This window comes from Larimichthys crocea, chromosome XXIII (genome assembly GCF_000972845.2).
Source record: "Larimichthys crocea isolate SSNF chromosome XXIII, L_crocea_2.0, whole genome shotgun sequence".
NCBI lineage: Eukaryota > Metazoa > Chordata > Actinopteri > Sciaenidae > Larimichthys > Larimichthys crocea.
Window position 1 is genome coordinate 21,172,996 of NC_040033.1, and position 15,714 is coordinate 21,188,709.

Sequence of the window (15,714 nt, forward strand, 5' to 3'; positions counted from 1 at the left end):
AAGTTTTTCAAGGGTAAAGTTGGCATGGGTGAATTACAATAAAGTCCATCAGAAAATTCAAAGACTTTTTATACTGTGAAATTTGAAATCCTGACAGAAGACATTCATTAACTCTGATGACAGAGGCTGTTTAAATTATATGGAGCTGAGACAAATCATTTTAAAACATGAACACAAACTGTGTCTTCATCTTGTGACGGTTCCCTAATTAATCTGAACATGTGTTCCCATTGTAGCAGGTCCAACTGATCGTAGATGAAACACCTGGGCTCCAGTGATGGAGACGATAAAACTCCACCCCACTAACCTGTCTCTCTCTCTGACAGGCTCTGTCCTCCTCTCCAGGCTGCTGAATGGTTTTTGGTTCCTTTCTTTTCATCTCATGCAACACCTCGCACCTACATGTTTCACTCATGCAAGCACACACCTTCACCACTGACTCACTGATCAACACACCTCATTGTTTCTTTTGTTTCGTTTAAGTCAACCGTGATTAAACTTACTTGTTAAACAATAAATTATTTTGATTTGGCCTTCAACCCACAACTCCCCTTTGTGTTTGTCATGGCCTTAGAGCCAGGTTCGTAATAATCTGACCTGAGACCTTCCAGTGTGCAGTGTGGACTCTCCAATCCAGCAGACAGCAGCTTCACTCCTGAATCCTGCAGGTCGTTGTTACTCAGGTCCAGATCTTTCAGACTAGAGGACTGGGAGCTGAGAACTGAGGACAGAGTTTCACAGCTTCTCTCTGAGAGGTTACAGTCACTCAGTCTGGAGAGGAAATAATGAACAAGAAGACAAATATCATTTGTGTTAAAATGCTGACTCTGGAGACAAATCATTTTGAAACATGAACACAAACTGTGTCTTCATCTTGTGATGGTTCCCTAATTAATTTGAACATGTGTTCCCATTCCAGCAGGTCCAACCGATCGTAGATGAAACACCTGGGCTCCAGTGATGGAGACGATAAAACTCCACCTCACTAACCTGTCTCTCTCTCTGACAGGCTCTGTCCTCCTCTCCAGGCTGCTGAATGGTTTTTGGTTTATAGCGGAAAAATTCTTTTGTAACCTTTATTTTACAATTATATTTTTGTGTTTAACTTTGTATGAACTTTGTCCTACTTAGGAGACTGCCTCCTGATGGGTTGATATATGTTTGAGTTTAGACATTTCTCTCTGTCCCAGAGATGTTGGTACCAGCCACGTTGTAGAAGGGGAGTAAAGCAGATATTTACGAGGGTAACCCCCCGATGCAATAAGGGTCTCTCCTTTTATGGTCTCAGAGGAGAGGGAGGGGGAGAAATGTCTGCAAAAGGAGCAGTTGAATGTATTATCAGCAGAGAGAACTTTGCGACTCTTGTAGTCGTACTGTTGTCTCTCCTTGGCCAAGAATAAAGTTCTCATTTAATACTGATCATGTTCTCAGTCTTTATCGAATTTCCGCGACAAACTTGGCGTCACGAACAGGATCCCCGACCAGTCGTCCGGACAGTGACCAGTGGAGTGGCTTACCCGGATTGGAAAAGAAATCTGGCCTCCAACCTCGATCAACAATTAAGAGACAGGATGACTGATCATTTTGTCCGTGATCGCCGGCGTTGGGATTCAACGAACTCAAAAGAAAAAGAAAAAGAAATTTGGTGAGAAACTTTCAGTTTCTTCAGAACAAAAAAAAAAGAAAAGAAAAAAAAATAGAGGAAAAAGAGGCATAGTGTGGTGAAGGGGTAAGACTTGGCGAGTGGTGACCAGACTGACCGGGTTGGTATAAGAGTCCAACCTTAGATCAAGATTGGTTAAAGTCCAATCTCTGTACTTTCAGTACAAGTCTTTCTGGAGTGATTGAGACTAAAGATGAATCACCCTTCTCCGGGGACGCCTGTGAGAATAAAAGAGAGCTCTCACCCATTATTGGAAAATGGGAATAGGGAAGTCTAAGTCGCTGACTCCTCCAGGAGGCCCCATCGTCACCATTATGACCTCAAAATATGGTTCTGAATGTATTGATTGTCTTAATGCATGGACAAATGAATTTGGGTTCCCTAAAGGGGGATCCCTGAGCATGAAAGAGGTAGGACAGTTAGAAAGAAAATTAGACTATAAGGAGTCAGAAATGAAAAAGGGAAAGAGCATAAAGGTGAAGGATTTGGAAGAAATAGAAAAACATAGGAAGTGTTTGAGTAACTGGAAAGCAGAAGCTGACAGACGAGAGAGATTGCAGTGTCAGAAGGAATTATCAGAGAGAAAGAATAGTGAAAAACAGAAAATGAAGAAAACGCAAGGTCCACCACCATATACTCTTTCACCTCTTACTGCACCCACTTCTGTGTATCCTGTTACAGAACTGCAGGCCCTGAAGATGAACCCAGACCTGGAGTCCTGTCCCTTTCAATGAACACCTGCCGTGTCCAGAGCAATGGGAGGATATGACGAGCCAGATCAACATGTGAAAGAAGAAGAGAAGGAAGAATATGGAGATGTCGTGCTGCCTGTACCCCCAGCATTCAAGTCATCAACACATACCATGCAGACCAGACAACAAGCCCCTAAGACTGACACACCGACTGCGTCGACCTTTCCCATGGTCGAGGTGGCTGGACCGGATGGTCCTATCCTCGTGCATCGGCCATGGACAGCAGCTGATGTAAGAGAGGCGGCAGAACACCTGCCAGATCCACGCAACTCAGGAATGAAATTTATTGAACAATTTCTTAATTTTTGTCAAGAATTCCAACCTATAGGAGTTGAAATACGAAGAATTCTGGCAAAGAAACTTGGGCCAGGAGACCTGCTTAAAATCTCCCAACGTATTCCCAGGCCTGAGTTGAAAATTGTTCACGTAGATTGGGCTCATGCTAAAAACATGGAGTATTGAGATGTGCTCCTTGAGCTAGGTGAGAGCCTTTCCTCCCAAGGTGGATATGTCTAAAATAGCCAGCTGCAAACAAAAACCAGAAGAACAGGTCGATGACTATGTATCCAGATTGACTGCGGGGGAAGAGGAGGTGGAAGAGGAGGCGGACGAGGAGGCGGACGAGGAGGTCAGCAGGGACAAGGCTCTCAAGATCCCAATGCCTGTTATAGGTGTGGCGAAATTGGACACTGGGCTAGAGACTGTCCCATGAACACTCTGGATGAACAGGTACGAGCATACGGCACGTCTGATTGACAGGGACAGGACGAAGGGTGAGGGACATCACCCCAAGGATTTGCAGAACAGGGAAGTGAAACACACACACAGCCACATGCATGTTTACATAATGATGACAGCCAGGAGCACACACACCAGCATGTTCATGCTCATGTACATAATGCTATAAGATATCTTGAACAGAAAAACGCACCATAGGTTGAAACTTGTGTACAATATGCAGGTGATCCTAAAACTGTTTTTATATATGTGTTGACAATAGAAGGGACTGAAGTGATGTTTTTGGTAGAATCAGGAGCTACAAATTCTGTGATTATGGCTTCCACATTTTCACACACACCAGAAATGACTGGTAACCATGTGTATTCTGTCGGAGCATCTGGCCAATCGATTAAAGAGAGAGTGACCGCTCCTCTGCGTTGTATTACACCAGAGGGAGAACAAATAAAGCATGCATTCTTATTCTCACATCTCTGCCCTGTTAATCTGCTCGGCAGAGATCTCATGTGTAGATTGGGGATATGTTTCATATCGACTCCAGACGGGTTAAAGTTGAGTTCTCTCACCTCCCTGACCGGACCCAATGAATCATTGATAGCTGTTATGCATGATCCCAGACAACTGTTGTATGCATATCAGTGGGAGTTTGAGGCTTCTGCATCCACTGATCAGCTGATACAAAAAATAAGATACAGATACAGATTTTCTAACAATCAATGAGTTACATTGTACATCTCATGTGAATCTTGGCCCGGACTCTGACTATGAACACACATGGCTGCAAGTGACACAAGAACGACTGACCACGGTCTCCCTTTTCTGGGATGACCACCGTGCAGCGCTTTCTGTTTGTTTGACTGAGAATCAGAAAAGACTTTTTGATGCAAACAATAGTTTTCCTCACGTGTCTTTTTCCAAACACGTGAAGGGTAGGTGGGAAGATTTGGGGGTGTTTGTAGAAAGATGTGTACATATTCAAGACTGGCAAAGTACAAGTGAACCACTGGTCACTTACTCTCCCCAGCTGCAGGTATATAAACAGTCATTACAGTCTTCTTTCCATGGCACACGCACTGTGCAGTTGCTGCCATTGAATGACTCACTCTCACACAAGAAATATGTCTTACTATCAGCAGAGAATGTTAAGCATGTACCTGCTCTGAAAGAAGTGCCTCATATTCTGTGGGCAAAGCATAAATATGATGTAGGACTAATTCAGGGTTGTGAGCCAGTAATGATAACTGCAAAATCTGACTTTTGCCCATGCAAACAACAATATCCTTTAAAACAAGAGGCTATTGATGGCATTACTCCAGTGTTCAATCACCTTTTGCAAGCAGGCGTAATTCCATGTCCTGATTTGCCGGTTCGCACACCTTTATTCCCTGTCAAAAAGATTAGGGATGAAGGCCAACCAGTTGAATGGCGATTTGTACAAGACCTACAAGCTGTGAATGCTGCAGTACAGCCATGTGCTCCCAATGTTCCAAATCCCTACACTATTTTATCACAAGTGCCTGCAGATGCTAAGTTTTTCTCAGTGGTTGATCTCTCAAATGCCTTTTTCAGTGTGCCAGTGCACCCTGATAGTCAATTTTGGTTCGCTTTCACTTTTAATGGCAAACCATACACACTCACCCGTTTGTGTCCGTTATAAAAATTAGGGTTACTCAGCTAGTTAGATGTTTTAACTTATACAATGTTTGTTCCTATATTACATGTCCTTAGGGCACTTCCCTTTATTGCTGTTTCCCTGAGACTGGCAGGGTGAGGTAAAGTTCAGGTTAATGTATAAACAGAGGGATTTCAGAACAGAATGAGCCAGGGACAGGTCAGAGAGGTGACATCAAGATTGGGGACATACTGGCTACTCATATATGGATATGTTGAAGAAAGCTGTTTAAATGCATTATATGCAAATTGACTGTTAACAATTTACAGGGGTTGAGACAGCCCATCTTCAGGAAAATGTATAAGAACCAACTGTTAACGCTCCTCAGGGAGCCTTTTTCTCTGTGACCCCTTTAGTGTGTTGCACTGTGAAATGCTCCTCTTGTACAAGAACAATAAATTCAACTTAAACTTTGATGTTTTGAATCCGATCCTCCTTATTTAAGGGTTTTTCTTTAAAATTCCTGTAACAGTATCAAGGTTATTGTGAGAGTCCAACTATTTACAATGCAGCTCTTAAGGACAGCTTAGAGCCTTTAGTCCTGACCCCCGGGACAGCATTGTTGCAGTATGTTGATGATTTGATGATTTGTAGCCCCACTAAAGAGCAATGTGAGGCTGATACAGTGACTCTGAGAGAGGAGACATTTTCTATGCTGCGGCCCTGTCACTGTCCAGTTGTGTGAGCCCTGGGTGAAAACCCATAACTTAACCGAAACCCGAGAAAAATACATCGGCCAAGTCCACCAAGTTTTTGGTCCATGTTTTCCTGCTCGGCGGTGAGTTTGCATCCGTTTTGAGAGGATAAGTGGGTTAGCCGCGGAGCTAATTTAGCTGCTAACTTCTGATGTACTGCCATGTGATTGTAGCCGCTAGCTATGTAGCCGTTAGCCATTAGCCGCTAGGATAACTGCCAGGGTGAGTGTGATGTGTAACTGGAGCTAACAGTGAGCCACTGATTTGGTTAGCCAGACAAAATGCTAGCTATCTTTCCTAGCTATCTGAATCAGATGTCCAGCCAGAGCTGAAGACAACAGAACGCACCTTCGTGCTGGACCAGAGCTGAGGACCCTGGACTTCACTTTGGTTGACGGCGGTGTGGTAGGACATCGAAAGAATACTCAAATTAAAGAACACTGAAACTGAAGGGCCCCAACGAAATAAAAATTGAGCTTGAAGAAGAAAGGGGGGAAACAAAAGACTGACATAAAGACATAACTGCCTGAGAATACGCACGGACATTTTATTTTGTTTTATTTCCTTGTTCTATTTCGCACGCACTTTGTTATTTTCTATATTAAGTACACAAATTTATTCTCATGTTGTTCATATGTCTGAGAATACATTTTTTCTGAGAACTACAATTTGTGTGAGTGTGGTTAATATTGATCTACTCCCCTGGGCTCCATGAGCGATTTCCTAGTCTTCTGGGATTGGTCCTATCCTAGAACTGAAACCGAAACCTAACTCTGTACATCCTTTTCAGACAGGGGTTACAAACACAACACAAGGATGGGGAAAACCAGGGGGAACACAGGGAAACAACAACAGTCACGACTGCCATCGTGACAGTACCCCCCCTCAACGGGCACCTCCAGGTGGCCTACCAGGCTTGTCAGGATGCTTCTGATAGAAGTCCCGGATTAGAGAGGGATCTAAAATAAGCTGACGAGAAACCCAGCTCCTCTCCTCTGGGCCATCTCCCTCCCAGTCAACCAAGTACTGGAAGCCCCGTCCCCTGCGACGCACATCCAGCAGCTGCCGGACTGTAAAGGCAGGCTGGTCATCCACAATCCGGGCAGATTGAGGGGGTATGGCTGGAGGGCATAATGGACTGACATAGACAGGTTTCAGTAGGGACACATGGAAAGTGGGGTGAATTCTCAAAGACTGTGTCAGCTTGAGCTTCACAGCCGAGGGATTAATGATGCTGGCAACCTCATCGGGGCCAATGTAATGAGGGGAGAGCCTCCTAGAATCAGTCTTTAAAGGAATATCCTTAGCACAGAGCCAAACCTTCTGACCTGGTTGGTAACTGGGGGATGGTGTCCGAAGGCGGTCAGCGTAATGACGATTGCGGTCAACAGAACGGAGTAACATCCTTCCAGAGCCTACAACATCGGCGAAGATGGGCCTGGACCGAGGGAACAGCAACCTCACCCTCCTGGGCAGGAAACAGTGGTGGTAAGTAACTCAGAGAGTATTCAAATGGGGTCATACCTGTGGCTGCACCTTTTGAGTTGTGGGCGTATTCAATCCAGGGAAGATGGACACTCCAAGAGGTGGGGTTCCTGGCAGACACACAACGGAGAGCTGCCTCCAAGTCTTGGTTGGCTCATTCTGTTTGCCCATTGGTCTGAGGATGAAAACCAGAAGACAAACTCACAGAAGCTCCAAGGGCCTGACAGAATGCCTTCCAAACCTGAGAGGTGAACTGAGAACCACGGTCAGAGACAATGTCCAAGGGAATACCGTGAAGACGAAAGACATGCAGCACCAGGAGTTCAGCTGTCTCAAGAGCAGAGGGCAGTTTAGGAAGAGCCACAAAATGCACAGCCTTAGAAAACCTGTCCACAATGGTCAGGATGACCGTCTTACCTCGTGAGGAGGACAGTCCAGTAACAAAATCTATTGCAATGTGAGACCAAAGACGACCAGGGACAGGTAAGGGACGCACGAGGCCAGCAGGTGGTTTATGCGATGCCTTCCCCCTAGCACACACACAAGTCAAGCAGAAACAAATGCTCGGGTGTGTCACACCGTGGTGAGGTCAAGCTGGGTTTTTGTCTTGTCTTGTCACTTCCTGTTTTATTTTGAAAGATAACTCTCTTCTCGTTTCAGGTCACTTGCCCTTCCTCATGTGTCACCGGTCTGATTGTCTTCCCCGCCCTGATCGTTTCCACCTGTTCCCCATTACCCTGTGTATATATTGTCTGCGTCTCCCTTTGTCCTGTGCCGAAGTGTTTTATCTGTCTCAGCGTACACCAAAGCCTCGTCTCCTGAACCATAGCCATAGCCTTGCTTTTGTGATCTTCTTGTTTTTCCTCGTAAGAGTGATTTTTTGTTGTAATTTCATAGCCTTAGTATTAGCCTCATAGTTCCAGAGATCTTTTGTTTCTTTCCTCGTTAGAGTGATTTTTTGTTGTATTATCTTAGCCTAGCCCCTTTTGTTTCTGAGAGATTAGCATAGTGTTTTGTCAGAGCGTTCTTAGTTTATGTTTGTTCATACCCCTTTGTTGTTTTCCTCGTTGAGAGTGATTTTGATTTTGTTTATTTGTGATTAACCTAGTTCAGTGTTTTTTCCTCTTCGGAGTGATTTTTTGTTTCTCTTTATTCAGGCCTACTTTTATAGCCTCACTCTTTCGAGGGTTCTTGAAGACCCGAAATAAAGCTCCTCTCTGCCTAACTCTGCACCTGAGTCCTCATTTGAGTCCCGGCCTGACAGTACACTTCGGCCAGTATGGACTCAGCAGAGGCTGGCCAGTGGGCGGCTACGCTACGAGCTCAGGAAGCCCGCATTGCCCGTCAGGAGGAGCTACAGACGGCGATGGCTTCGCATTTCGGAGAGCTCTCGTCCCAGGTGAGAGAGCTGGTGCACCACCTACGGCAGGCCACCCAGCCACCTGTGGCACCGGAGCCTCCAGCAGCTGCAGCGACTCCATCCCTGGGCGCAGGGGTGGGAATCAAGCTGGCACCCCCGGAGCGTTTCTCTGGGGAACCAGGACAGTGCAGGGCTTTCCTCATTGACTGTTCGATCCATTTTGAGCAGCTTCCGCAGGCATTCGTCACCGACAGGTCGAAGATTGCTTTCATTATTTCCCACCTGACAGGGAGAGCCAGAGCTTGGGCCACCGCAGAGTGGGCTCGTGACTCTCCGCTCTGCTCCTCCCTCACGGACTTTAAAGCTGCCCTCATGAGGATTTTCGATCCTGTGTCCACAGACAGGGAAAAGGCCAGGGAGCTGACTGGTCTGACACAGGGCACGGACTCTGTGTGCGACTACGCCATTCGCTTTCGCACCCTGGCGACGGAGAGCGGCTGGAATAACACGGCCCTGTACGACATGTTCCTGAAGGGGCTGGCGGCTCACATCCAGGAGATGCTGCTGCCCGTGGACCTGCCTGCAGACCTGGAGACCTGGACTCCCTTATCTCGCTGGCCATCCGGACAGACAACCGGGTTCGTGAGCTCCGGCAACCGCGGCACGGTGGTTCGATGTCGGAGAGGTCCCCACGCTTCTCAGCCCCGGACAGGCAGGCTGTTCGTTATTTGCCGCCTGAGCACGGTCTTCCCTCGTCCACTGCCAGGGAGGAGGAGCCCATGCAGCTTGGCAGGACGAGGCTGACGCCAGAGGAGCGACAACGGCGCCAGCAGGAGGGCAGCTGCTTTTACTGCGTCAAACTCAACCACCTCGTCGTCGCCTGTCCAGCCAGAAGACCCCGGGAGGAGAGTCATTCCCCAGCCACAGCCATTGTTACGCGCCGCCTGACTCCGGTTAAGGTAACACACCATGCCACCACTATCGACATTAAGGCGCTCATAGACTCTGGGGCCGACGAGGGCCTGATCGACAGGGGTTTGGCGGAGAAACTGGGGTTAAAATCTAAACCCCTGGCCAGCCCCATCAGGGCCAGAGCCCTTAATGGTAAGGATCTGTTTCTGATCACGCACATAACAGAACCATTGGAGCTGCAGATCCAGGAGCATAGGGAACTTCTGAACTTTTATGTAATTGAAACCGCCTCTCAGACTCTAGTCCTAGGAAATCCCTGGTTGTGTCTACACAACCCCCACATTAACTGGAAGACAGGGGCGGTTGTGGGTTGGGGGGAGGATTGTGAGAACCACTACCTACCTGTTTCGGTCCAGGGGCTTAACATAACCTCCATTAACAATTTGTCTATCACACCTTCCACAGACTCTGAGAACCCCGACCTGAGATCCGTGCCTCCCTGCTACCACCATCTCAGCAAGGTTTTTAACAAAGCCAAGGCTTTGTCTCTTCCTCCACACCGTCCTTATGATTGCGCTATAGGCCTAATACCAGGCTCCTCCATTCCCAAGGGCCGGTTATACTCCATCTCCGGTCCGAAGAAGGCGGCTATGACGGAGTACATCGAGTCATCGCTGGAGGCGGGGCTTATTTGTCCTTCCTCGTCTGGAGCCGGGTTTTTCTTTGTGGGGAAAAAGGACGGATCTCTTAGGCCCTGCATTGACTACAGCCCCCTTAACGCCATCACCATAAAGAATCGTTACCCCCTGCCACTCATGACATCAGTTTTCGATCAACTTCAACAAGCCAAGGTATTTACCAAGTTGGATTTACGCAACGCTTATCATTTAATCAGGATCCGGGAGGGGGATGAATGGAAGACCGGGTTTAATACTCCTAGTGGCCACTGTGAGTATCTGGTCATGCCTTTTGGTCTTACCAATGCCCCAGCTGTTTTTCAGGCTATGATAAATGATGTGTTCCGGGACTTTTTAGACCGGTTTGTGTACGTATACCTTGATGACATTCTCATTTACTCACCAGATCTAGAGTCTCACAGGAACCACGTGTCCCAGGTCCTCCAACGATTGTTGGACAATAAGCTCTATGTAAAAGCAGAAAAGAGCGAGTTTCATGCCGACACCATCTCCTTCCTGGGCTTCATCGTAGCCCCTGGAAGGGTGCAGATGGATCCGGCTAAAGTGAGCGCTGTGGCCGAATGGCCCACCCCTGATAGCCGCAAAAAGGACCAGCAGTTCCTCGGTTTTGCTAACTTTTATAGGCGGTTTATCAGAAACTTCAGCGCGACAGCAGCCCCGCTCCATGCATTAACCTCCACGAAGGAGCGTTTCCGCTGGTCCCCGGAGGCGGAGGCTGCTTTTCGACATCTCAAGACCCGCTTCACCACGGCCCCCATCCTCACGATGCCTGATCCCCGGCGGCAGTTCGTGGTTGAGGTGGACGCCTCCAATGAGGGGATCGGAGCGGTCCTCTCCCAGCGGTCTGAACTAGATGGGAAGATGCATCCCTGCGCCTTCTTGTCGCGCCGCCTGTCCCGGGCAGAGCGGAACTATGACGTCGGCAACCGGGAACTGTTGGCGGTCAAGCTGGCCTTGGAGGAGTGGAGACACTGGCTTGAGGGGGCGGAACACCCGTTTATCGTCTGGACCGACCATAAAAACCTGGAGTACATACGCAAAGCTAAGAGACTGAATTCTCGCCAGGCTAGGTGGGCCCTCTTTTTTAACCGCTTCTCGTTTTCCCTTTCTTACAGGCCGGGGTCCCAAAACGGCAAGCCAGATGCCCTGTCACGTCTCTACGACCCCGAGCCTGTTGCCAAAGAACCAGAGCCCATCCTTCCACGAACCTGTGTGGTTGGAGCGGTGATTTGGCAGATAGAAAGTGAGGTCAAGCAGGCTAACGGTGAGAGCCCGCCACCTAGTGGGTGTCCTGAGAATTGATTGTTCGTTCCAGTTGAGCTGCACCCACAGGTAATCCACTGGGCTCACACCTCGCTGCTTACCTGTCATCCGGGGGTTCGCCGGACCATGTTTGTTATCACTCGGAGGTTCTGGTGGCGGTCCATGGAGCGGGACGTCCGGGAATATGTCGAGGCTCGCTCGGTCTGCGCCAGGAATAAGACGTCTTCCGGTCGGCGAATGGGACTTCTCCAACCGCTTCCCATCCCCACCAGACCATGGGCCAACATCTCCATGGACTTTGTCATGGGGCTCCCGGTCTCCCAAGGTAATACCACGGTTCTCACGGTGGTGGACAGATTTTCTAAAATGACTAGATTCATAGCCTTGCCCAAACTGCCTACAGCCAAAGAAACAGCTGATATCATGATTAACAATGTCTTCAGAGTCCACGGGTTTCCTAGGGACATCGTTTCCGACCGGGGGCCCCAGTTCATATCATGCTTCTGGAGGGAGTTTTGTCGCCTCATCGGAGCCACGGTCAGCCTCACGTCGGGCTATCACCCGGAGGCCAACGGCCAGACCGAGCGTCTCAACCAGCAGCTAGAGACCGGCCTCCGATGTCTGGTCTCCCAGAACCCCTCGATGTGGAGCAAGCACCTGGTCTGGGTGGAATACGCTCACAACTCCCTGCCTACCTCAGCCACGGGTTTTTCGCCCTTCAAATGTGTATACGGATATGAGCCTCCTATCTTCGCAGACCAGGTGCCCTCTGCCCACGCCATGATCCGCCGTTGTCGACGAGTCTGGGCAGCCGCCTGGCAGCTCCTCATCCACCAGGGGGACCGGGTCAAAAAGGCCGCTGACCAGAAAAGACGACCCGCTCCGGCGTACCAGCCAGGCCAGAGGGTGTGGCTCTCTGCCAAGAACCTCAACCTCAAAGCTCTCTCCAAGAAGCTGGCACCGCGCTTCGTGGGTCCATTCCCCATCGCCAAGGTTATCGGACCTGCAGCGGTTCGCCTTCGTCTGCCCCGGTCTCTCCGTGTCCACCCTACCTTTCATGTAAGTCAGGTCAAACCGGTCAAGGAGAGCCCCATGGTTCCGGCCCTCCCACCTCCTCCTCCCCCTCAGGTAGTGGACGGGGGGCCGGTCTACAAGGTCAAGAAGCTACTGGCCGTGCGCAACCGGGGCCGGGGCAGGCAGTACCTAGTGGACTGGGAGGGGTATGGTCTGGAGGAGCGACAATGGGTGCCTTCGCGGCACATCCTGGACCACAGCCTGATTGATGACTTTCATAGGGACCACCCTGACCGGCCTGGGCCGTCAGCTGTCGGCCCTAGAGGGGGGGGGTACTGTCACACCACGGTGAGGTCAAGCTGGGTTTTTGTCTTGTCTTGTCACTTCCTGTTTTATTTTGAAAGATAACTCTCCTCTCGTTTCAGGTCACTTGCCCTTCCTCATGTGTCACCGGTCTGATTGTCTTCCCCGCCCTGATTGTTTCCACCTATTCCCCATTACCTCGTGTATATATTGTCTGCGTCTCCCTTTGTCCTGTGCCGAAGTGTTTTATCTGTCTCAGCGTACACCAAAGCCTCGTTTCCTGAACCATAGCCATAGCCTTGCTTTTGTGATCTTCTTGTTTTTCCTCGTAAGAGTGATTTTTTGTTGTAATTTCATAGCCTTAGTATTAGCCTCATAGTTCCAGAGATCTTTTGTTTCTTTCCTCGTTAGAGTGATTTTTTGTTGTATTATCTTAGCCTAGCCCCTTTTGTTTCTGAAAGATTAGCACAGTGTTTTGTCAGCCTCGTAGGAGCGTCCTTAGTTTATGTTTGTTCATACCCCTTTGTTGTTTTCCTCGTTGAGAGTGATTTTGATTTTGTTTATTTTTGATTTACCTAGTTCAGTGTTTTTTCCTCTTCGGAGTGATTTTTTTGTTTCTCTTTATTCAGGCCTACTTTTATAGCCTCACTCTTTCGAGGGTTCTTGAAGACCCGAAATAAAGCTCCTCTCTGCCTAACTCTGCACCTGAGTCTTCATTTGAGTCCCGGCCTGACAGGGTGTCTGTGACCACGGTGGGCCAGCAAAAATATTGTTGCAGGAGTGACAGGGTGCGGCTGATCCCAGGATGACAGGCAAACCGGGACTTGTGTGCCCACTGGAGAACTTGAGAACGCACTGCGTCTGGGACAAAGAGGCGGTTAGCTGGACCTGTACCTCTTCACAACATCCTCAATCTCCCAGGTCACAGCTGCTACCACACGAAGCCAAGGGAACATCTTCGGAACCAAACTGGCGGGAGAGAGCATCAGGCTTTGTGTTACTAGATCCAGGATGATAGGTTAGGGTGAAGTTAAATCGTCCAAAGAATAATGCCCACCGGGACTGACGGGAGTTGAGGCGTTTGGCTGTTTCAATATAGGACAGATTTTTATGATCGGTCCAGACAATAAATGGCTGCTCTGCCCCCTCCAACCAGTGTCTCCATTCCTCTAAGGCCAGTTTAACCGCAAGAAGCTCACGGTTACCAATGTCATAGTTTTGCTCGGCTGGCGACAGCCGATGGGACAGGAAGGCACAGGGGTGTAGCTTCTGATCTGAAGCAGCACGTTGAGAGAGAGGACTGCTCCAACCCCTGTATCAGAAGCATCCACTTCTACAACGAACTGGCGAGAAGGGTCTGGGTGGATGAGGACTGGTGCAGAGGTGAAATGTCTCTTGAGATCAGTGAAGGCTGCTTCAGCTTCTGGAGTCCAGGAAAAGGGGAGAGTTGGGGGTGTGAGCTTGGAAAGGGGGTCAGCAACACGACTGTAGTCTGAATGAATCTGCGATAGAAATTAGCAAAGCCAAGGAACCGTTGAAGCTGCTTGCGGGAAGTTGGTCTGGGCCACTCAACAACGGCTTGTGTCTTGGTTGGGTCTGTCTTCACTTGCCCGCTCTTGATAATGTATCCCAGGAAAGCCACAGAAGACACATGGAACTCGCTCTTCTCAGCCTTCACAACAACAGTTTGTTGTCCAAGAGTCTCTGGAGGACTTGTCTGACGTGATGTTCCTCTGTACTCCTGGAGAAGATGAGAATGTCCTCCAAATAGACAAAGACTGAGCGATTGAGAAAATCACGGAGGACATCATTTACTAGGGCCTGGAAAACAGCAGGAGCATTGGTGAGCCAGGTACCAGGTATTCAAAGTGGTCAAGGGGGGTATTGAAACCTGTCTTCCACTCGTCTCCCTCTCTGATCCTGACAAGATGATAGGCATTCCGTAGGTCCAGTTTGAACAAGATGGTGGCCTCCTGTAAAGACTCGAAAGCAGAACTGATCAAAGGCAAAGGATATTTGTTTTTTATGGTGATGTTGTTAAGTCCACAGTAGTCAATGCATGGTCACAGAGTCTTATCCTTTTTGGATACAAAGAAGAAACCAGCACCCAGAGAAGAGGAGGGACGGATGATTCCTGCGGCCGGAGAGTCACGAATGTATCTTTCCATAGCCTCTCTCTCTGGGCGAGATAGGATATACAGTCGACTAGAGGGCAGAGGAGCACCTGGAAGAATATCAATGGTACAGTCATAGGGACGATGAGGAGACAGAGAAAGAGCTCGTTGTTTACTAAAAACTTCTCCTAAGTCATGGTAGACAGAAGGAATGGATGTCAAATCAGGAGACTGAGGAGCAGAGGAGCGAGACTCAGTTTTAACAGGTGTGAGAGCAGACTGCAGACATGAAGCATGGCAAAAGGAGCTCCAACTTACCACCTTTCCTGCTGACCAGTCAATGTGTGGATTGTGCTTTGGAAGCCAGGGCAGACCAAGGACTATTGGGGCACGAGAAGAAGGTATCACATGGAACTGGATGGTTTCACGATGGTTACCAGAGAGCAGGAGATGAAGGGACGTGCTTTATGGTAACGTATTGCGTCACTTCCGGTTATTGGTGTTGCTGCCACGGTGCTCTCTGCTCTGTTCACCTGAGCAGATTTTCGTATATTTCTCACATCAGCGATTATCTACGTATCTCTGCACTATCCTTAGACTTGTTCTGTCTGTGCACGAACAGTCTCTTAACTCTACTAATCACAATCTGATAGTTTCACCAGTTTCTGTTAGCCACACTAACTAGCCTAGCTATAGCAATGGCTTCTCTCTGCTCTCCTCCTCTCTCCTCTCCTGCTCTCTCCTGCCCTGCGTGTCACATGTTCAGTTACTCCTCGTCCTCCTTTAGTGATAACAGTAGTTGTAATAAATGTAGTATTTGTATATTTTGTATATTTGTATATTTGTAGCTCTGGAGGCAAGGGTCAGTGAGTTAGAGGCACGGTACCGCACCACCGAACAGTCAGTAGCTCAGATAGTTAGCCAGTCTCCTGTAGCCGGTGCGGTACAGCCACAGGTAGCTTCAGTTAGCCGTCCCCCGGCAGTTCCCGAGCAGCCGGGAGGCTGGGTGACTGTCCGAAGGAGGCATAGCCCCAAACTGAAGCCC

The 15,714-nt window shown here is 48.7% G+C and overlaps 1 protein-coding gene across 1 annotated transcript in view; it reads right to left on the reverse strand.

Annotated features, from left to right (window-relative positions):
* Positions 1 to 71: 71 nt before the first annotated feature.
* LOC109138522 (NACHT, LRR and PYD domains-containing protein 3-like) overlaps positions 72 to 15,714 on the reverse strand; it is a 53,711-nt gene continuing 38,068 nt past the window's right edge. Inside the window, 1 exon segment of the mRNA XM_027274314.1 lies at positions 72 to 771. Within this exon segment, the coding sequence (XP_027130115.1) occupies positions 519 to 771 (253 nt within the window). The 3' untranslated portion in view covers positions 72 to 518.